This window comes from Adiantum capillus-veneris, chromosome 7 (genome assembly GCF_014529385.1).
Source record: "Adiantum capillus-veneris isolate H3 chromosome 7, ASM1452938v2, whole genome shotgun sequence".
Taxonomy (NCBI): domain Eukaryota; kingdom Viridiplantae; phylum Streptophyta; class Polypodiopsida; order Polypodiales; family Pteridaceae; genus Adiantum; species Adiantum capillus-veneris.
In genome coordinates, this window is record NC_140937.1 from 7,761,326 (window position 1) to 7,785,072 (window position 23,747).

At 45.8% G+C, this 23,747-nt stretch overlaps 1 protein-coding gene across 5 annotated transcripts in view; it reads left to right on the forward strand.

The window, feature by feature from the left end:
- The window catches only part of LOC147453401 (uncharacterized), a 62,091-nt gene that overhangs the window by 32,603 nt on the left and 5,741 nt on the right, over positions 1-23,747 (forward strand). For 4 of the 5 annotated variants that reach the window (XR_015188534.1, XM_086515588.1, XM_086515585.1 and 1 more), the window contains 2 exons: positions 14,447-15,453; positions 15,753-15,887. Coding sequence is in view for 4 of the 5 variants with exons in the window: in XM_086515588.1 (XP_086371714.1) it covers positions 14,447-15,453; positions 15,753-15,887 (1,142 nt within the window). In the remaining variant the exon portion in view is untranslated. Of the gene's footprint in view, positions 1-14,446; positions 15,454-15,752; positions 15,892-23,747 lie in introns of those variants that run through there. The other variant, XM_086515589.1, reaches the window with a different exon arrangement.

Genomic DNA, 23,747 nt, shown 5'->3' on the forward strand with positions numbered 1-23,747 from the left:
CCCAACATCAGTGTCCGCTTTACACGTGTAACAATACTGCAATGGGGCCGAGTGAACTGTGGTGTCAGATCTATGATCAATTATAAACCTGTTTCCTAGGGGATGTGCTCGACCAGTCACAAGATCCACTCGAATGACAGAATCTTGGAACTGCAAGTAGACATGGTTTTTAGACCAATCATGCACCATTTTTGCTTCCCTCATGAAAGGACGTCCTAAGATCATCTCCGATGCCATAGTGTGTTTGGAGAAATCCATAACAATAAAGGTAATGCTTATTTTATGTCCAAAGACCTTGATCTTGAGATCTTCTAGCATCCCAATAGGTTTAACAATAGACCCATTGGCCATCTTCACTACTATGGTTGTGGTCGCAAGGTGAGGTCTTCCCATAGTTTCCCAGCAAATTTTAGTCACAATGCTAACCCCAACGCCACCATCAAGGATTCCCTTCACAGTTAATCCCTTAGTAGTGATTGGTATGGTCGCATTGGATTCATCACCCTCAAAGTATTGTCCCAACTTGTTAACAGGTATTTCTATAACAAGGTTCTCATCTAGGTTGGGTTGTGGATCTAAGTGTTCCTCCTCTATTGGCATCTCCTTAGCTCCATCCATCTATGCAAATTATGGTAGCCCAAACTTTAGTTCTCCATTGAGGAAAGCTCGAAGAGTTGAGACTAGCTAGGGGTCTTTATATAGTTTGGACATGATGGTGGTTCTAACTTCTGAAGACATGAAATCCATCAATTTGGCAATGGTTAACAACACCTTTTGGCCTTGAGTCCCTTGACGTGGGGAAGATGGGATCTCCATTTCTTCGATAGGATCAGGTAGTCCCTCTGTAAACATTCTTTCCATCAAGAAGTGAGTACGCCCACTTTCCCATGACTTTAAGTCACTTTCTTCTTGGATGACACTAGGTATGTCCAAGGGTCTATGGACTTGGTGAGGTTGTCGTTGCGTAGGGAACACGGTGTTTGTAATCTGGATCTTCCTAGGTGCTGGTTCTAGATCCCTTTGGGTATCTTCTACCAAACTCCTTAAATGCTTGACTCGCTCAATCTCTTCTGTAGGGTTTGGGTAAATTCCTATCTTCTTTTTGGATCCTTGTCATTGTGGCTCATGAAGATCTGCCTTGTTGGTTTCTATGTTAGTGGTCGTTTTGGTCTCCATGGTTTCACCTGAATCAGAATCTTCTTCAGTGTCGTTCATATATACGGGGTCATCACCAATCCCTATGTTGGTCTTTGAACTGGGGCCTGACTTCGCTGCTTTTTGCGATCTCTTTCTTCGTGTTTTCTTCTTTTTCTGAGATTGGGCAATTGATGCCGTGTCTCTTTCCTCAAGAATATAATTTTGTTTTTGCAGCATCGATCGTGTGAGTACGTTTACTTGTACCACGGGTATACTTGGTGATGTCTCCTCGGTAACTTCAATCAAGTTTAATGGCGTGATCTTCGGTGCATTTGGATTATTTGGACATTGGGCAATCAAATGATCTATGCCACATCGATTACACATGAGTATCGGCATTGTAGACGTGCTCGCTTGATTGGTCTGCATTAGTGTGGCGTTCTTTTGTAGCCTAATAGGACACTCGGCTACACGATGTGGACCTCCACACTCATAGCATTGAAGAGGTGGTCTCTTAGCAGTGTAATTGATATTTTGGCCTCTTGCCGCAAGAGCAGCTACTTGATATACAGGTTTGACTTGTCCCCAATAGTCCTCCATGTAGTATTGTGGACTTTCTTCAAGCACATCCATCCCATAGGCGATATTAGGATCTATATCTTCCTCACAGCCTTCCAAACAAGAAATAAATGACTCACAATCCACTTGATTCACAGAAGTGATTCTCGGATGTGGTGGTTGTGGTCCTAGCATTGGAGGTGGTAAGGGTGTTGTTTGAACAACATTTTGGGCCGTAGGGACCATGTGTTGTGCTGTTTGTTCAAGAGGTGGGGCCGACATCAATGCAGACACTCGAGGTGTGTCTGTCCATGCTAAGGTTGGTCTATTGGCCATCGTGCGCTTAAATACTATGCAATCCTTAGCTTGATGACCATACCTGCCACATGCATTGCAGTTCCCATTGAATTTTACTCTAAAAGTAGGGCATTCACTGGTACTATGTGGTCCATAGCATACTGAGCACCATTGTTGCTCCCTTCTTGGATACATATGATTGTTTTGCGGAGCACGATTGTCTCTAAGACTCTCTTGAATAGCCTTAGTGAGATCTGCTAAAGTCATCTCAGATATCTTTGGCTCCTTAGCAATAGGCTTTAGGGTCATTGGCTGATGCCCCGATGCTTGTGAGCTAATAGATTTAGACTCAACAGACACTCTTTCTCCTTGAATCATTAAATTATCCTCCAATTGGATCGCATTGGTGGTGACTGCTTCCCAATTGGTGATACCTCTAATGACTAGGCCATTGTAGATATCCTCATGCCGTAATCCCCTAATGAATCTATCAAGCAATTGGTTATTGTTGAAGCGCTCATTTGGATTACAACGAGAATTCAAATGCTTCATGCGACTTATAAAGTCTCTCACCGACTCTCCTTCCTCTCGTTGGGCTTTCTGAAGCTGAGAGGCTTCACCCCAAAGCACTCTCTCTCGTATGTATTCTTTTAAGAACAGTTTCCTAAGAATAGGGTAAATCGTTTTTTCTTCCACCCTTAGGGTTCTATACCAATCCCCAGCCTTTCCACTTAAGGTTAGGCTTAAAGTATTGCTCTTATGTAGGTCATTGTGTTCTCCTAGAGAATCGCATATTTGTTCAAACACTTAGATATGCTTCCTCACATCCCCGTCTCCGCTAAATTTTTGTGTGAGCTTGGCTATTTGTACCGCCTTATTTCTAGGCTCTCTATCAGGCGTGTTACGCATATTCTCAGCAATAGATCGACCAATAGCTTGAGCAAATGTTACCAAGTCATCTAAGTGAGCAGGCACCGTGGGTGAAGGTGCTCCAGAGACTACATGTGGAGTAGGTATTGGCATTGGGCTTGGCGCATAGGAAGCCCTTGGGTTCCACGTTGGGTACGATGTTGTGCCATGTGGTGGTCCATAGTTCATATGAGTGGCCCTAGGCATAGCAGACATCAGATGTGACATGCTAATGCTAGCCGGTATAGTCCCATGGGAATAAGAATTTGTGTATTGTGGTTGTGGAGCATAGGTAGTTGAAACAATGGGAGGGGTAGGGACTACATGAGTGTGAGCCATAGGTGCATACGATTGGTACGCACTTGTAGGTACTATTGCAGGCATTGAGCTACCATGTAGTGGTGCTTTACTAACAAACGAGGTCCATGGTGTGTTTCTTGGCATGCCCATCATTGGGGTAGGCATGGTATCCGTGGTGTCATCCAGGGAAAGATGAGCTAGACTTGGAAAAGTAAAGCTATTACTTGTGGGCTCAGATTGCATTGAGACCCCTGGCGAAACAACATATGGGGGATCGATGGGACTCACTGGGGGAGTCTCCATTTGTGATAGAGTGGGTTGTTTCCCTTTGCCCGTGTCTAAGAATCGCATAGGACCCGTCGAAGGTATGTTTATTCCTCGATTTTGCCTCTCGGATTGGATAATCCTATGGATGACATTGCAGATCATGTGTTGTTGTTCCTCTAGACTAGTGACACTAGATGTAGATTGTACAACTTCTAACCAATCCACATGGTATGTATAGCCCATGTATAGGTCGGTCAAAGTCTCCATGTGTAGGTCATATTCCCAATTTTCATTGAGAAATACCCCGTCTAAACTTGGTGTACTAGAGGGTTGCCGTGAGGTGGATGCAATGTTGCTTCCCGTGTTTTGACTTTTAGTCCCCGCTACCTTAGAGGCGACTTTGGAAGGTGGTAGCTCGGTAGGGCCCTCATTAAATGAGGTAGGTAGAATGTCCACGTGGACACTCTGAGGGAGTGTGGGGTCTACAGGAGATGTGAATGGTGATTCTACTTCCCCACATCCTTCGTTTACTTCACTAGGCATAGGTTCAGAGCGCATAGCTCTACTAAAAGTTTCCATCAAACGGCTAAAAACACTAGTTCCAGGTTGTTGGGCCCAGCTAGGCACGGTTTCATTTGTTCCCCCGGGGCTTTGTGTAAGATGCTCTTCCATAATATCGTAGTCAGAGGAAGAGTCGCTAGCCGCTATATTGGGTCTTGGGTTGCACTACCTTGGGTCCCCGCCAAGGGCGTAGACCCTAGCGTGGAAGGATAGTGAGTACCCCCGTAAATCGAAGCATTAGCTAGTTCGGACTCTAGCACACGACCAGAGCGTAGATACATGTGCTTTGGGTGCCCTATAAGTGTCAGCAAGTATCCTCAAAGGTTACTTGCTTTGTTTTGTGGGTGTTTTGCACCCCGTTTTCTACTTGATTTTTTCTTGTTTTTGATGTTTTTTGAATGTTTTTTAATGTTTGATTTTTTTGATTAAAGTGTGTGATAACTCGAAACGAGCGTATCACTTAGAGGGTGTGTGCTTTACAGCACAATTTTCGGGCATCTGACGTTCTGTTGGTCCTCAAAAAATCGATTTTTAGCTACGTGTGAAGCTAAAATTCGTTTTTTTAAAAGGCGGCCTAGGCCTGGGCCTGAGCGTGAGCTTGGACTTGGGTCTGGGAGATATTCCCTATCCCGGTCCTACCTTTAAAATTTATTTATTTATTTATTATTATTATTTTTAAAAAAAAGAATAAGGTCGCCGTGGCCTGCGCGAGAGCACACACACACTCTATCTACCTACTTCTAACTAATACACTTACTCTTACACACTAACACACTCTATTAACTCTCACTAATCTACTTCCTACTTACTATACACAGAAAACTAACTACCTTAATACACAGAGAATAAACACAGAACCTTTGAAATCTCCATTATCAAGAAAACTAACTACCTTAATACACAGAGAATAAACACAGAACCTTTGAAAACTCCATTAACAAAAAAAAAAACACAGAGTATAACACCAAATCCCTCTTCTCAACACACACACACACACTCCTTCTCTACCTTTCCTATAATTGAAATTGCACCTCAGAGAAGCACAGAGTGCTACTCGAGCTTAATGTATGACATTCCCCGGCAGCGGCGCCAAAAATGTGCGCGTATGTCGCACGTGTCAATGCAAGGAACTTGCCGATACACCATGTGCGAGCCACAAATGGCTCCAAGCACACAACAAGCCTAAACTAGTAAGCTCAAAGAAAGCGATGGTGTGTCACTCACCGCTCTACGCTTGCTTCGTGGAGGATTCCTCGCCGCGAAGAAGAAGGAGACGCCGCTACGCCGCGCTCAACTGCTTCGCCGCCGTCGTGCCTTCGTAATGCTCAATCGCCCACACACAATCCTCTCTCTCCCTCTCTCACTCTCTCTCTCTCTCACACACACACACAAAGAGATGAAGAAGAAGAAGAAGATGGAGCAAGAGCACTCTTCAATTGCACAAATGAGAGAATGAGTGAATTTTAGGTTTAGTTGACTTTTATATGAGCTCACCCCATTCACACTTGGGCGCCCATGCTTAGCCAACTAATCCCTTGAATGTTCCAGTTAGAGTGCGCCTCTCATCGGCGATCACTCTTACCCTTTTCCTATTGGATCGACAAGCCCGGTACCTGACTCTACCAAATAAATAATACAATGTCCGCCGTAGGTTACAACGTCCGTCGTAGGTGATAGGGTGTCCGTGAGCCATGAGGGAAAAAGAGCAACCCAAAGGAAAAGAGCAACCCAGAGAAAAAGGATGCACGACCCAAGCTTACTCCTGAGGAGAGAGCTCGCTTCATCAGAGAGGGGAAGTGCTTTGGATGCGAGGAACATGGACATATCTCCGCGAAGTGCCCTAAAAAGGCACAGAAAGAACAGAATGATAAAGACGACGACAGGCCTGAGAGTTCGAGAGCAGCTGAAGAACGTGGCAGAAAAGGCAGATAGACCGAATCTAATGAATGAAAGTACAAACTTTGCCGCTTTTGGGGCAAAGTGAAGGATCAAGAAGCTCTTTTGAAGGAGTCAAGGCCAACTTCTTTTCACTTGGAATTGGCGGCTCGATTTGGAAATTACGCCCGAGAGACTGACGCCACAGGCGGAGGTAGTTCGACTGGCACCCGGATGGGATGTTGCCTTTACACCGAGCATTGGCAAACTTCGTTTGCAATGACAAGGGTGTTTAGGGCACGTGAGTGACGTTCTACTCAGGATCCCTATGTACCACAAGAACTACGCCGTGGTTGACTACCGGGCCGAGAAAGCGACTTTGATAAATGAAGGGCTTAGAGATTGTACTTTGATCTGATTAATATAAAAAGAAATACCGAAAGGGGCGCCAGTCTTTGGGGCCAATATCTCTAGGCACGGAACTCCGCCGGGACAGTGTACATCTATTGTGATCTGTGACTTGTTTTGAAGTGGTTATTTGGTGCTATCGCGGTTGATTCTTGACTTGGAGTGTCCAAGTCTGTTACAACACTTCCAACACAAAAACATGAACATACCTATTCCATGTAAAGTGATTGGAAAAAATCTTGTCTTCCGCAAAGACTGTGCATGCAATGTAGATGAACAAAGAAACGGAGTGCCAAACTGTTCACCACACACACGCAACAATGAGATCGAAGCTTTCTCTTCTTGTCTAAAGCAATCAACTGTGGCAATTCATAACGGAAATGCCCATGCTTTGTGCTCATACTTTCTTGTGCTCTTTCTATGACTGTGTCGTGCCAAGGAAGAGACATGAAATGTGACTTCTTTGATTTGGAGAAGACGAGATCGAGAGAGTCTCCTTCTCCCGAATCCGTTCAATCTTCGCCTGCACATTAGAAATGAGAGAGGGAGAATGAACAACTTGCTCTCCATGAATGACAATGGGAGAGTTACTTTTGGCATTGAAAGTGAACGTATTTTCTGCCCAATCAATGAGAGGGTTATGCTCACGAAACCATCGAATGTCCAAAATCATATCACATCCTGAGAGAGAAGAGACAAATTTTTTTTTACGGAAAGAAGCTTGTTGAACTGTAAACAACACATCAAGGCACTCTTTCGCGATGGGAGAGTCTATACCGGGAGCGAAGCCAGAGACCTCGAGAGGAGATTTCTGACTAACCTCTAGGCAAGCTCTCTCAACAAGAGGGGGACTGATCACATCATGCATACTGCCTAGGTCAAACAATATGACAAAACACTGCCCCGTCATATGACCATAACATTTATTGAGAGAGTCATCAATTGGAGGGTCATGAGAAACTTGGGCGACACTCGTGTTGTCATTGATTGCATTGACAGAGGAAGTGGGTTCTATGGATTCTTTAGATTCATTAGAGTCAAGCTTAGGACATGTTCTTTTTATGTGACCCTTAATGTGACAATGCAAACAACGACCTTCCTTAGAATAGGTACTTTGCTCTTCGGACGTGATGTATCCTCTTAGAATTCCTTGTGCTACCTTTTCATCTGGAGTGAGCTTAGGTTTAGCAATTGTGCTAGCTTTACCCTTAGGTTCATTGGAAGAGTTCTTTTCTGAGAGACTGTTGGAAGATTGGTTAGAAGAGTTACCGTTCTTACCATTCTGAGGGTTCTGAGAAGTCTGAGAGATACTTGTGGAAGTCTTGTTCTCCTTAGGCTTTCCCTTGTTGTGCTTCATCTCCTGTGCGAGAGCAATCGCTACCGCCTTGTTGAGACTGATTGGATCGAGCACCTCAACATCGTACTTGATATACTCGTTCAATCCATAAAAGAATGCCTCTTTGCGCTCATCATCCGACTTGCGTAATTGGGTACCTAGCTGTAAAACACGATTAGAGAAAGACATAACTGGCTTACCATTTTGCTTGAGGGCGTGCCAATCGTCCTTCAATCGTGCGAGGTACTAAGGTGGCATAAACCGCGCCTTGAGCTTGTCCTCCTCCAAGGGCCCCACTCTCAATGGTGAGAGTGGTCCAGAGTTACCTGGAATGCGGAACGTGAACGGCGACGGGCCTCCCTGCGGAACTGGGGAACAGGAATGGGCTCGGAACGGAAACGGCGCGAAACGGGAGGCTAAAAAAACACCCAAATATTGTTGTTTTAAGCGTTATGTGTTTGAATACAAGTAGTACTAGAGTCCTTTGACTCTAATACCCACAAAAAACACGATTCGAAGACCATTCAACCTTATTATGACTTGATTGGGATGTGCGGCGCCCAGAGTACATAACACATATACAACATTGAGCAAACACAATGCCCATACACAATGCTCTCAAATAATTGCAAGAGTAGTAGTCAGAGATAACACTTTGGAATTAATTATGGCTAACAAGCCTCAAGGGCCGCCAAGGTGCTACAAAAAAACCAAAGGGGGGCAAACCATTGACCACAATACCAAAAGACTGAAGGTGACAAATACCATAAAGATGCTAGTAGCTACAAATGGCAAAGAGGGCAAGGCTCAAGCAGCCATACAAAAGGGTAAGGATAAATGGCAAAGACTCAAGACTCAAGAGCCACTAGCCTGAGAGGCCTCCCAATCCGTAGTAGCCTGCTGTAAATCGTAAATCATGCACATCCTCCCATTCCTCATCATCGAGCTCTAGGCCCGGCTCGATCTCAGCCACGGATGAAGTACCTGGTGTTGGTGGATGTGCATCTCCACCTACCTGAGGAGCCTCTTGTTCCATCTCCCACTGTGTAAAAGGATCTGTGTTTTTGTCTGTACTCTTGCAAAGCATTTTCAAATTTGCACTGACGAAGATAAGATCATTACCCTTCTCCACTCCAAGCCAATTCCTCTTCTTGGAAGTAATGTGGCTAAAGGTACTCCACAATTGCTCCAAGCATGAGGTACTAACTGATTGGCTGAGAATACGGATCGCCAATCTCTGAAGCTCAGGGCCATCATAGCCATAGTCCTCCCACCATAGCACTGAACCTATCTTCCTGCGATCAATCTGAGCATCTGGACTGCCAAATGACCTTCTATAATAGCTGCTGCTGCCCTATTTGATGCCTCCCCATCTGTGACAAAGGCCACCACGTGTTGCTCACCGATGGTTTCTATGGGTGCTGTCCACTCTGCAGAGAGGACATCGGCGGACTTGCCACTCGGTGGCATCATGAGAGTGCACAAAGTACATCTCTCCACTCGAGTATGCGACGAGACCATGGATAGATCTCTTCCATGTATCGCTCCACCCGTCGGCAATGTGGGAAACGCCATGTTTTGCCCAAAGACGTTGAATATTGAGGGTTGCTTGCTCCACGATAGCCTTCTCTCGATCGAGCAAAGTGGTTCGGAGAGCCTCTGAAGATGGCGGCACATAGCCGGTGCCATACTCTCCTATCCGTTGCACCATGACTTTCCAATACTCCGACCTATTTCGATCAAACATAGAAGAGGTTAGTTTCAAAAAGGTGGAACCGACGATAAGGGAAGAAATGAGAGAGAAGATTGATAAATCATAAAACAATGAACATACCTCGCGGTGACAAATGGGATATGGTCGTGATAGAAGAATCAAGCCACGGCCGCATCCCCCTCTTCCTTCTTCTTTGTGTCCCAAGAGGTGGCAAGGGTCCTTTGGCGACGAATTGGACCTTGTGAAGATGCACCAACACGTACACCGGGTAGAGAGGAAGAAGGGAAAATGAGGGTCTTTGGATCAATACCTTTGCGTGCGGGCTTGGCTTTGTGGTTGAATTGGCGATTCTTTTCCTCGAGCTCCTTCCTCTTCTCGATGGTTAAGTTGGTGCAAAATCTCACTTCATGTCCCGGCACTCGAAGAAAGTGTGCCCTCACTTTGTCATGCCCCCCTTTCCGCGTGTAAGAGCATAGCTTGCATGCCCATGCACGAGAACCTCCCGCCGCCGACAAGGTGCCCTCCGAGGTCTCTTCATCCCACCACGACCATTCCTTCGCCTTTTGAGTGTTGCCCGCATGAACGGAGGGGGTTGTACGAGAAGAAGAGGCCATGGAATCTAGATGATGGAAATTGGAATGAAACTTGAGAGAGCTTGAGGCTTAAAGCCTTGAGACTCGAGAGCAAGAGAGAGCTTGAAAGTTGAGAGCCTTGAACTTTGAAGGCTTGATGCTTGAGAGCTTGAGAGCAAGATAGAAGTTGAGAGCTTGAGAGCAAGATAGAAGTTGAGAGCTTGAGAGCTTGGAAGTTGGTAGCTTGAGAGCTTAAGAGGTCGAAGCTTGAGCCTTGAGAGCTTGAGAGGCTAGAGCAAGAGAGCTTGAGAGCAAGAGAGCATGAGAGCTTGTGAAGGAAAGGGGTGAGGGCTTGGCACATTATATAGTTTTTGAGGGCTTATTGTTTTTGAATTTTAAGTTTCTGCCCGTTTTTGAACGTTGGAAAAATCTGCCCGTTTTTTCCGTTCCGGCCGTTCCAGTGTTCCGAATCCGTTCCGAGTCTATTCCGGTCGACCGTTCCGGTTTGAGTCCGCCTCTCGGAACGGACTGCCGTTCCTGGACGTTCCAAGCCTTGGCTATCGGCCAAAACGCCGTTCCGGCGTTCCAGGCATGGTTTTACCCGTTCCCTGGTAACTCTGGAGTGGTCTACTATTGATTGCACAATCTGGTACAATGGCTGAATGCAAATCTAAGGCTATGTCGATGTCGACGGAGTGGACGACGAGGACAATGCTAAGGCTGAAAAACTGAGTGCTTCGACTCTGTCTAGGGCTGAATTCTGTTGCGTCAAAACCGCCGTTGTACTGCTGTGCAAAAACGCTAGGTATGCTGAAATCTGCTGATGAAAAAACGCCACCTGCAGGTCCTTTAAACGCTGCTGAAAACTGATGCGGTACTGCTGTCCAAGGATGCTATGTTTGGCTGAAATCTGGTGCTTCAAAACACTGTAGAGGCAGCCCCAAAAACACTGGTTGCTGTTGCCAAAAACGCTGGCTGTGCTTGTCAAAAACGCTGGTCCATGCTGCTCTTTGAGATGCCGATTTGCTGGATCTGGAAACGCTATGCTGTTGAGGCTATGGCGATGAGGCTAATGGCTGAAAACGCTAGGGGAAGTGTGGTGTAGGTCGCCACCAAGAAGGGGGAGTATCTCTTGAGAGATAGAGGGGGAACCTGCTGCCCTTGGCCTGGGTTCTCCTTGCTCTGCTGCCAAATAGTGCTAGCCTAGGTTTCCTTATATATTATCTTACCCAATTTGCCCTACTCAGTTCCCAACAAAAGTCACTTAATAAATAAGTGGAAAATCTCAAAAATAGGGAAAATAGGTTTAATGCACTGGAAAATTCCCCTGATGGATTTTGATGGGAATGCTTATGATCATGCTGTGTGCAACCGGAGGATATGCATCTAATCTAAGTGACTGGTCATGCACGGTCTGCGAACAGACTCACAAAAGTGCCAGATCACTTCCTATTCTAGACTGACTTGACGGAACTGAACCCTGGTCATGCTGTAGCTTGTCCACGGACTCATAGGGTTGGATGTGTCACGTGACAGCACAATTCGGAGCACTCATCTTGAGCAAAGTTCAACATTCACTTCCGCTGCACCTTACAGGCGAGGATCTGTTGCGGGATGATGAGATCTACGAGGTTCGAGGGTTCTACTGCGGAGTCTTGATGCTGAAAACTGAAAACGTTGATGCTTCTATGGTCTTGTCGCGATGAATCTGCAAAACGCTAGGAGGTCATGCTGATGCAAAAACGCTAGGGGCTGAATATTGTCCTGCTGCAAAAACGCTATGGATCTGTTGTAGTCTGCTAATGTCGGGGCTGATCTGCAATGCAAAAACGCTAGGGCTGATGTGGATCCTGCTGTCGCCAAGGAAACTGCAAGTGTAAAACACTGGCTGCTTTGCACTGCTGAAAACGTTGGCTATGTCTTGGCTGAAAACGCTAGGTTTGTCGGGGGGGGTGTCTTGCTGGGAAGTTGCTTGATGAACACCGGGTTCTTGCTGCCTCTTCTGCCAGAAAGTGCTAGCGCTAGGTTTCTTATATACAAGCTTAGCAAAATTGCTCTACCCAGTTTCCAATTAAAGTCACTTAAAAATAATAAGTGAAAAATGTATAGGAAAAATAGGTCTATGCATTGTAAATATGCTTCTGATGGAAATCTGATGATCATGCTGTGTGCAACCAGAGGATATGCATCTATTCTAAGTGTCTGGACATGCACGGTCTGCGAACAGACTCACAAAAGTGCCAGATCACTTCCTATTCTAGACTGACTTGATTGAACTGAACCTTGGTCATGCGGTAGCTTGTCCTCGGGCACATAGGGTTGGATGTGTCACGTGACACATTATGAGACATATTGTACGTTGCAATACGGGACGTTGTGTATTCTAAATAAAATACGTGTATTTAAGCTACTATGACCACGCATGGCAAGCACAATTGACCGCGCACCTAGAGGAAGCCGAGGAAGGCACGCCTTTTCCTTCAATGGGGCCGATTGCCAAGACAAGCTCAAGGCGCGGTTTATGCCACCACAATACCTAGCACGATTGAAAGATGATTGGCACAATCTCAAGCAAATGGTATGCCAGTTATGTTTTTCCCTAATCGTGTTTTGCAGCTCGGCACTCAATTACGCAAATCGGATGCGGAGCGCAAAGAGGCATTCCTTTATGGATTGGACGAGTATATCAAGTTTGATGTCGAAGTACTTGATTCAATCGATCTCAACAAGGCGGTAGCGATTGCTCTCGCCCAGGAGATGAAGCACAACAAGGGAAAGCCCAAGGAAAACAAGACTTCCACAAGTACCTCTCAGACTTCTCAGAACCCTCAGAATGGTAAGAACGGTAAGAACAATTAGCTTTTTTTACAACATGCTGGTATGGAAAGGACATCATGGTTTCAGGACATGGGTTCAGCATGGACAGATTGCCCCCCTTCGAATACTCATCGGATTTGCCCCTCTTTGATTCTTACACAATCCGAGAATCACCGGGCTCATCCGCCAAGACCTGACTCACCTAGATACTAGGACTTGGATACAACTGGCACAGGAACTGGGCACGAAGATGCCTTTCTATAGAGAGCATTTGCTCTAGCTTAGTGAGGATGGCTTTGTGACGAGGCCTAGATACATGGACACCCAATTATCTCATGGGATACGATGCGCTATTGGCCAGATACGCACATCTTCACACCAGCTTCGGGTCGAGACTGGTAGATATAGCGGAGTACGAGCAGAGGCCAGGACATGTCCCCTATGTCACATGGAGCTTGAGACAGTTGCAGTACACATGTCACTACTCAGTTTACTATGAGATACGAGTCCGCTTTCTTCAGAGAGGACTTTGGACCACTCTCTGTAGTCATGGGGTATGAGAACCAGAGATGCCTGTGATTGTTCTTTCTCGAGCTGCGCAGACATAGAGAGTGCCTGATGAGAGGAGAGGCTAGCCAGTCTTAGAGGTGGATCACAGACTTCTTTAGAGGGGACTCTGGGCAGCCGGAGGAGCAACTACCACAACAGAGCTCACATTCTCCTTACACCAGAGGCACGCTGATCGATCGAGCGACGGAGCTAGGGAGATCCCGACGCCCACGACTGCGGAGGACTACACAACATCGACGGAGGCTGCATCAGAGGATTCGGGTCACTTTGGCCCCACATACACGCTGCTCGGTCAGACTATTGACCATGGAGGAGATTGATGAGATCCGCCAGCGACCGATGATGGATCTCCTGTGATTTAGCTCTTTTGAGGATTGTACACCCTGCTCATCTTGTACCAACCTTTGTATCAGCTCTTACCCATTATTATATCTACACACCCACACCCCCAGTGTGCTATATTAGCCCTCATTCACCACTCACTTCCCCCATGCTCATATCCTATGCAGTTCCATTTCAGTACCTTTTCTTTTTATTTTGGTACTCAAGACATTGTATCAGATTCACCGCGTTGTAACTTTTTGGTCTCATAGGTCATTTTGGCCTTTTGAAGCTCGGTATCCCCCTCTCTTTCATGTGCTCGGCAGTGGGCTGTGTCTGCCTGTGAGTAGAAGCACAGAGGTGAGAGGGCAAGAAGATGCAGATGGTGGGCAAGAGGGTGCAGAGGTGCACGACATAGAGTTTTTTTTGGGGGGAGGAATATCTGAGGGAATCTCAAAAAGTAATCAGATTTATATTTTCGAAGAGTGAGAATGAAAGCAGTGAAAACAGGATAGAAAAGGCAGATTTTTCTGTGGCAGCAAGTAGTTTATGCCTTTTATTCTGCTTGTTTGGGTTTAATGTGGATGGTTTTATTGTGGTATCTTCAATCCACATGAGGGCCCTTTTTGTCCATGCTTGTTAGGTTAACCTTTTTGTGGAGTTAATTTCAGAAAGTGCATCTCCATCTGAAGGCAAACTTTAAACATCTGGTGCCCTTTTTTTGTATTTGTCTTGATTTGAACTTGTGATGCAGAGTATTAATCTTATACACAAAAGAGATTTTTTGTCTTTTAACTTTCGCAGGGGACTAATGCTGGTATGCAGCCACCTATTGCACCTCCATCAACCCACACAGCTTCAATTCATCAGCTCTTCTCGAGCCCAACAATTTTTCCACCATTGGATTTGGCAGCAAATCTGGCTGGTCAGAGTGAGCAGGCACTGCAGGGAACTGTAACAGCTTCTTTCAGACCTGAGCATACATTTTTTGAAGCACCTGCGTGTGGCACCTTCCAGTCTTGCACAGGGATTTCTGTGCCATCGTCTCCAGCTGCCCCTGTACAAGGTTCGCTTCTCTCGTCTCCGCAGCTTACAGTCAGTGTTGACAATGGTGCTCTGCACTACATGGATGTTTCACAGCACTCGGCATTACTGGCATCTGTAAAGTTTCCACAGACTGGCAACTCTACAGTTATCCACTGCAGTCCCATCTCGCCCCATACTGTATCTGTCTCTGATACAGCACATTCCGATGTGAACACAAATCTCTCTCCAAATTCACTCTCTCGAAAGTCAAATATCTCCAACTTTTGTCTGGAAAAGTGTGATGCTGTGTCTTGGGACCTGCCTTCTGTCTGTTTAGAGAAGACAGATGATGTGAATGAGGGAACACAGGAGCGACTGTGGAGTATAGTAGCACCTTGCAACAGCGAAGTGCATGAACAAGTGGAGCCCGCTAAAGCCAAAGATCCCGATACTTTGCAGCTTCCTCATCTGAGCACTGTGCAGTCTCTCTTTGATGCGGAGTTCCTTTTGCCAGACTCACTCTCGCTCTCACCTCAGAAAGAAGGAAGCACCTTGCAAAGTGGTAGTGACAGTGTAACATATCCTGGGCAACTTTTTGACAGGAAAAGTCTTTGGTCTGATATCTCTGCTTTGAACCCTGCTGTCCAGATATGGGATGATGCTGACAACAATCAGAAATTGCCGCCAGAATTTGTCGATTGCATCACACAAGAAATAATGAAAGACCCTGTAATCACTGCAGATGGGCATTCTTATGAGCGAACTGCCATTGAGAAATGGCTCAAGTAAGTTGACAATGTTCTTGTTTGGGGGTAAATCGCATGCAAAATACTTAGTGGGCAAGCTGTGAAAATACTTTTTGCTGATATCGCTTGTTTGGTTGGGGACTTTCTGAGAAATTAGAGGTATTACAAGACTTTCAAGTCTATATGAATATGGAGCTCACAAGGCATTGCTTGTAACAAAAATGCACTTTTAAGAGGAAATGTCCATTTGTGCTGGCAGCAAAGACAATTTAAGTAGATTATGATGTTGTTCTTTTTTTTTTCTCATTAATGTGTGCCATTGCTATTTGTGTTTTCAGGCATCATGATACCAGCCCAAAGACGGGAGAAGTTTTACCTCCCCCCCCCGGGGGTGTTGGTGTAGATAAAACCTTACGGCCAAACCACATTCTTCGTGGTCAGATTATCGAGTACAATGAGAAGCTTGCAAAGATGTAAGTTTGTGCATTGAAGAGAATTCACTTTTTCTTGATTTAAGAAGCTATATCTCGAGAAAAATACTTTAAAGCTTGCTTTGAAGATCCATTGAAGCTGCTTATGGTTCATTGCAACTAATTTTGCCAATGATATCTGTCTTTTTTGTTGATGTCAAAAGTCCCTCCTTTGCCAAAGACACAATGCCACAAACTTCCCATTATCACTGCCCCCTGCCTCTTCATACACTCCACGTGCTCTTCCTCCACCCCTTTGTACCCACTTTTTTCTCTTCAAGATTTTTCCATTTTGGACCTTCCTTTGATATGGACACATCCCCTCTTCCATTGTGCCCTCCACTCTAGCCCTTACCTCTTACCCGAGCTTTGGTGTCTGTCTCTGGCGCTTTCATTGAGTAGTCCTCCCCGGCAGCTTCACAGAACAAAGATAAGTGATGATGGCCTTGTGCCTGTCTATATGCGGTTACATCTCTTGCGCTGCTTTGGGTCTAAAATTTCTTTATTGGGAAGCCGCCATCAATCTATGCTCTCCTACTATGTCCCATCAAAAATGGAGGAAACATGGACTGAGGAGGTCATGGCATCATATTGCAAGTAGAAGTGGTCAACCCCTCTTTGTAGGCATGTGTTTGCACTTCTGTGAAATGCATATTTACCAAGCTGGTTTCACATGGGCGGTTCATGTACATAGTAGATGGGTGTATTCATTTCATGATAATAATCTCATGAGTAATTATATGATGTGGGTAATGCTTTCATACAAGAGAAGGTTCACAAAGAAGGTGAAGATTATAGGCTAAAACCCATTCTCAACAACCCTCCCCTTGTGGGGTGCTAGATGACCTAGCCCACCATGTGAAATACTTGGTGTTCTTATTGCACGATGATGCAAGGAGAGCATGTGATATATCCTATAAGGTGAGAGGGCCTAGACTATGGCAGCGTAAGTAAAGGGCAGCCTCGTTGGATAAGCACCTTGCAAAAGTCTTGTGACAATCCATCATGGTATGATGATCCTTGAGTGGATATTGGAGCAGAATTAGTAATGTGGCACTCGGGACCAAAAGTAAGCAGTTTTGAACTTCACACTTGAGCAACTTAAGTCAAACACGTAATGTTAGGTGTAGCGGAATGAATGTTTGCGCTTTGCTCAAGATGAGTGCTCCGAACTGTGCTCAAGGTTCCTTTTGTTCTTATGGAAGGGAGAGCCTTCCGTTCTTAATGAGAGAGTGCTATGATCACAAACAGAGTGAACGGACACTGTGCGTGCAAGTGTATGAGACTGAGAGATAGAGAGAGAAGAGAGATACGACACGAGAGACGTATAACCCTCCTCTGAAGGCCCCACTCTCGTCGGCGAGAGTTGTCTACTATTGATTGCACAATCTGGTACAAATGAATGCAAGTGACTGATGCAAGTCTAGGCTATGTCGATGATGACGACGGTGATGACGAAGTCGACCTAAGGGCTGAAATCTGCAATCTCTTTACTGCTGTCCAAAAACGCTATGGGCTGAAATCTGCAAATCTTGTATCTGCTGAATTGTGACTCTATGTCGATGACGATGTTGATGACGACAATGCGACGACGACGCGCTGAAAACGCAGATGCTGAAATCTGCGTTTTCTGGGCTGAAATTGTAAACCTTGCGGAAACTGACCGTGCGGCGAGGAACTGCTACGGGAAGGTGAGATCTGCGAGGTTCGGGACTTGATCTGCGATGTCTAAGTGCTGAAAACTGAAAACGCTAATGGTCCTTGACTTTCCGTCCCGTTGATTTGCAAAAACGCTGAGATTGTGCTGCAAATCAAAAACGCTAGGGGCTGAAATTGGTCTTTTTGTCGCTGTGGTTCTGCAAATGCAAAAACGCTAGGCTGATCTGCTGTGTAGCGATGGCGCCGGGGCTGATCAGCTGTGCACCAACACGCAAGGGCTGATCTGATCGCAAAACGCTAGCTTTAGGCTTCTGCTCCAAAAACGCTACGTCTCTTGGGGGGTTCTGTTGAGAAGTTTCCTGTTGAGCGTGGAGCTCCTGCTGCCTCTTCTGCCAAAGAGTGCTAGCATTGGTTTGCTTATATATTTTCTTAGCAAAATTGCCCTATCTACTTTTGTTGGAAAATCACTTAAATTAATAAGTGAAAAATGTCAAAAATAGGGAAAATAGGCTAAATGCATTGGAAAATTCTCTTGACTGATTCTGATGGATTCTGATGGGAATTCTTATGATCATGTTGTGTGCAACCAGAGGATATGTATCTACACTAAGTGATTGGGCATGCACGGTCTACGAATAGACTCACAAAAGTGCCAGATCACTTCTAATCTAGACTGATTGGATTGACTGAACCCTGATCATGCTGTAGCTTGTCCACGGACACATAGGGCTGGATGTGTCATGTGACATCCCCTCTTTTTCAAAGTGAGGTACTGGTACCGAACTGTATGGCGTCGAGGGAGATCGCCAATAGCATCCGGAATCCTGGAAGGGACTCTTCGCTGGCCACTCGGATGTGTGGGTCGTGCGGTACTTGAACTTCATAAAGGTCTGCAACGCTTGCTTCTTTGGGCCGCGTCGAAAGCGACACAAAGTCATCTTCAATGCTTCAACTTCGTTGAGAGTCCTGCTTCTTTCTTCTTCAAGAATCTCCATGGCTGAAAATTCCTGAAACCATTTCCAACACAAAACCATGAACATACCTATTCCATGGAAAGTGACTGGAAAAAATCTTGTCTTCCTAAAAGACTGTGCATGCAATGCAGATGAACAAATAGACAGAGTGACAAACCGTTCACCAAACATATGCAAACAATGAGATCGAATCTTTCTCTTATGATCTAGAGCAATCAATTGTGGCAATTCACAATGGAAATGCCCATGCCTGGTGCTCATACTTTCATGTGCTCTTTTGGGTACTGTGTCATGCCAAGGAAGAGACATGGAATGTGACTTCCTTACATACATACTTTTCAGCTTTTCATGAAAAATCCGCATACATTCGTGCTCATCCATGAGTGAAACGTGCTCAACGTACAATATGTCATGCCTAATAAAAAGGATCACATAAAGACGCTAACTAAAATACAAGAAACGATCATGAATGAAACACTCGAACAATGTGTGCGTATCAATCATGCGAACACATAATACTTCATGTGAGGCTTCTTTGAACCTAGGCTCGAGAGCCAAGATCTCTTCTTCTTGAGGGGGTTCTTTGGACCTAGGCTCGAGAGCCAAGATCGATCCTTTGTGATTGATCGAATCTGCAACGAGGTTAGCGTCACTAGAGAAAGTATCCACTAACACATCATCCTTGTGAACAATCACATCATCTTCATGCAACTCATCATGCTTGTGAGAAATCACATCTTGATCATACAAATCATCATGCTTGTGAGAAATCACATCTCGATCATGCAAATCATCATGCTTGTCATTGGCATCCAAATCATTATGCAAATCATTTGCATCCAAATCATCATGCTCATCATTTTCAATCAACTCATCATGCTTCTCATAATCATGCGAATCCTGTGTGTCATGCTTTGGAGAAGAAGAGACTGAGAGAGTCTCCTTTCCCCAAATCTCTTGCATCTGTGCCTGAACTCGAGAAAAGAGTCGCAAGAACTCTTTGTTGTGTCGGTCGCTCTGTTCTTGGAATGCTTTGGCTTCTTTTCTTTCTGCTTATTTTTTTGCACTTCTTTCTGCGTGTCTGCGTTCCATTTCTGCCATTCTTTCTGCATTTCTGCGATCCATTTTTGCTTTTCTTTCTGCATTTCTTGCTTCGTGTTCTAACTTCCTTTCCATAAACATTTGATCCAAAGCCTCCATAGGAGTTAGTGCAATCCTTGATGTAGATGGGGAAGGGTCAGAAAAACCTCCTGGTGGGGAAAATTCTTCTTCGCCTCTCTCATGCTCATCACCTCCAAGCGAAGTATCCATTCCGCTTTGTGTGATGACCATTCTGAAGTCGTGGGTTCTTGTGGTCTTGGGTTCTTAAGTTCACGAGGAACTTGGGTTCTTGGATTCTTGAGGGTCTTGAGGTTCTTGAGGTTTTCTTTCGCTTGCAATGTGTGTTTGAGAAGAATGTTCTCTTTACCTGAGTTCTACTCCTTTCTGCGGGCGCACCCATTGGCGACCTTGCGCTCACACCAAGGTTGCTTTTTCCCACCTCACGTCGAGTGGCCGGCGGCTAAGTGCACGGTCCGCTCTCAATGAGTGAAAAGAGACACAAGGGGAGGCTGGACAAGCCCTTCTTTCCTGGGATTCCTGTCACTCTTCAAAAACACGATCAGGAATCAACACGCCCAAGCGAACTTGGGTTCGTGCGACCGCAACAAGCAAAAAAAATTCTTGTGATTCTTGTGGTTCTTTCCTTGAGTGATACAGAACACTGCCAAAGCTTTGATACCAATGTTAGGTGCAGCGGAATGAATGTTTGCGCTTTGCTGAAGATGAGTGCTCCGAACTGTGCTCAAGGTTCCTTTTGTTCTTATGGAAGGGAGAGCCTTCCCTTCTTAATGAGAGAGTGCTATGATCACAAACAAAGTGAACGGACACTGTGCGTGCAAGTGTATGAGACTGAGAGATAGAGAGAGAAGAGAGAGACGACACCAGAGACGTTGTAAAACCCTCCTCCGGAGGCCCCACTCTCGTCGGCGAGAGTGGTCTACTATTGATTGCACAATCTGGTACAAATGAATGCAAGTGATTGATGCAAGTCTAGGCTATGTCGACGATGACGACGGTGATGACGAAGTCGACCCAAGGGCTGAAATCTGCAATCTCTTTACTGCTGTCCAAAAACGCTATGGGCTGAAATCTGCAAATCTTGTATCTGCTGAATTGTGACTCTATGTCGATGACGATGTCGATGACGACAATGCGACGACGACGCGCTGAAAACGTAGATGCTGAAATCTGCGTTTTCCGGGCTGAAACTGTAAACCTTGCGAAAACTGACCGTGCAGTGAGGAACTGTTGCGGGAAGGTGAGATATGCGAGGTTCGGGACTTGATCTGCGATGTCTAACTGCTGAAAACTGAAAACGCTAATGGTCCTTGACTTTCCCGTCGCGATGATCTGCAAAAACGCTGAGATTGTGCTGCAAATCAAAAACGTTAGGAACTGAAATTGGTCTTTTTGTTGCCGTGGTTCTGCAAATGTAAAAACGCTAGGCTGATCTGCTGTGTAGCGATGGCGCCGGGGCTGATCTGCTGTGCACCAACACGCCAGGGGCTGATATGATCCCAAAGCGCTAGCTTTAGGCTTCTGCTCCAAAAACGCTAGGTCTCTTGGGGGTTTCTGCTGAGAAGTTGCCTGTTGAGCGTGGAGCTCCTGCTGCCTCTTCTGCCAAAGAGTGCTAGCTTTGGTTTTCTTATATATTTTCTTAGCAAAATTGCCCTACCTACTTTTGTTGGAAAATCACTTAAATTAATAATTGAAAAATGTCAAAAATAGGGAAAATAGGCTAAATGCATTGGAAAATTCCCTTGTCTGATTCTGATGGGAATTCTTATGATCATGCTGTGTGCAACCAGAGGATATGCATCTACACTAAGTGACTGGGCATGCACGGTCTACGAATAGACTCACAAAAGTGCCAGATCACTTCTAATCTAGACTGATTGGACTGACTGAACCCTGATCATGCTGTAGCTTGTTCACGGACACATAGGGCTGGATGTGTCACGTGACACGTAACCGATCTGTCATCGTGTCATTTGTGCATTTGAAGGTTGAATGTGTTATTATTGGGGTGGCACATAATTAGAATTGGGGGATTGTCACTCTGTTGGCCCCCTTACCTTAGTTTGGGCACATGGATGCTACACTACGAGCTAGGGGTCATGATTCGAGGAGATCACAGCGTATTGAGTGGGAATAATCCCCTAAGTAAATAAACTAAGAGATGATTATTCGAAGCTTAAGTGTCAGCTGAAAGGGGAATTACCCATTTTCTAACCTCTGGGGGTGCTTGAGGAGGACAACTCTTTCTCTTGCTAACGGGGCTCATGGTGCTCACGTTTCATTGGTATCAGAGTGCTATCCTGTGCCCTGCCTTGCCTTGTCAAGGTCGGAGCTACTGTTGTTTCGTCTTTTTTTTTGAATCCGCTGCCCCTTGCGACAACCTGAGGCTGCACTCGAGGTGCTATCGGCTGCAAGTTGTGGGCTTCACTCTCCGTGCCCTTTTGACACTGCGGCCCCTTCATGCCTATCATAGCTGCTACCCACGATTGCTATCCGCCTTGCCAATAACCTTACAAGGCTGCTCCTGCGCCAGCAGGGAAGAGTAGAGCTCGGGTAAGAGAAGATCCTTCTCTAACACAGATTGCAAGCTAAAGAAAGACCTCAAGAACCTCAAGAACTCAAGACCCTCAAGGACTTAAGAACCTCAAGAACTGAAGAACCCAAGAACCACAAGAACCCAAGTTCGTCGTGAACTTAAGAACCCAAGATCTCAGTGTATGATCATCACCCGAAGCAGAATGGATACTTCGCGTGAAGGTGATGAGCATAGAGGTGGCGAAGAAGAATTTTCCCCACCAGGAGGCTTTTCCGACCCTCCCCCTTCTCCATCTATGCCAAGGATTGCACCAAATCCTATGGAGGCTTTGGTCAAGACGATGATGGACATGATGTTACAACAAGAAGTGCAACGCGCCGCCTTGAAGCGCGAGCGCGAAGAAAGAAAGGCAATGTTAGATTGCGAGCGCGACGAAAGAATTGAAGATGGACCTACGTCCATAGACAGTTGGACCGTTGAAGCAGCCACAGATCAGTTTGTGTCGCTTTTGTCATGGACCTATGTCCATAGACACAGTTGGACCATTGAAGCAGCTACAGATCACTTTGTGTCGCTTTTGGCGCGGCCCAAAGAAGCAAGCGTTACAGACCTTCATGAAGTTCAAGTATCGCACGACCCACGCATAAGAGTGGGCCGGCAAAGAGTCCTTCCCAGGATTCCAGACATTGTTGGGGTTCTCCCTCGACGCCATATAGCTCGGTACCAGTACCTCACTTTAAAAAGGAGGGGATGTCACGTGCACATCTAACCCTATGTGCATGTGGACAAGCTACTTCATGTCTAGGGTTCAGGTCAGCTTAGGAAGTGTTCTGGCACCTTTGTGAGTCTGTTCGCAGGTCGTGCTTGTCTAGGCACTTAGAGTAGTAGTGGGAGACCCCCCGAGGTCGTGGACGTCTAGATCTGCCAAGCTCAGTGGCTCAGTCAAGCAGTGTACCTCTACTATGAGTAGGCTCTGAGATCTGCTGTAATGACTACTCCGTTGGCTCTCCTTTGGCTAGTGTAAAGAAATCTGTGATTCTTCCTTGAGGCTGTCTTTCCCCTGATGTCCTTAGCAAGGTCTCCCTAGGTCTACGCAGCTCTAGCAGGAACAATCCGAGACACCTCTGATCCTTGTATCTCGTGACTCTAGAAAAAGGTCCGAACCCTTCTCTGAACAGGCAGTGGAAGCGGCCGCGTATCTCATAGTATGTTGGACAGTGACATGTGTAGTGTAGCTCTGTCTCTGGCTCTAAGTTACATAGGTAACATTTCCTGGCTCCTGTCGGCACCCCTCGAAATCGGGCGGTCTCGATCTGGAGCTGATGTGAGGATGTGCGTATCTGAGAGAGAGAGAGAGAGAGAGAGAGAGAGAGAGAGAGAGAGAGAGAGAGAGAGAGAGAGAGAGAGAGAGAGAGAGAGAGAGAGAGAGAGAGAGAGAAGAAGAGAGTTTTAACGTCGTAGGAAACTATCCCAAGAGACCTTAAAGATCTAGCTGACGAGGAGTTGAACTCAAGACCTGTTATTCAAGAGGGAAATGGCATAACCAATCTACCACACTTGGGTGATAGAAAGGTT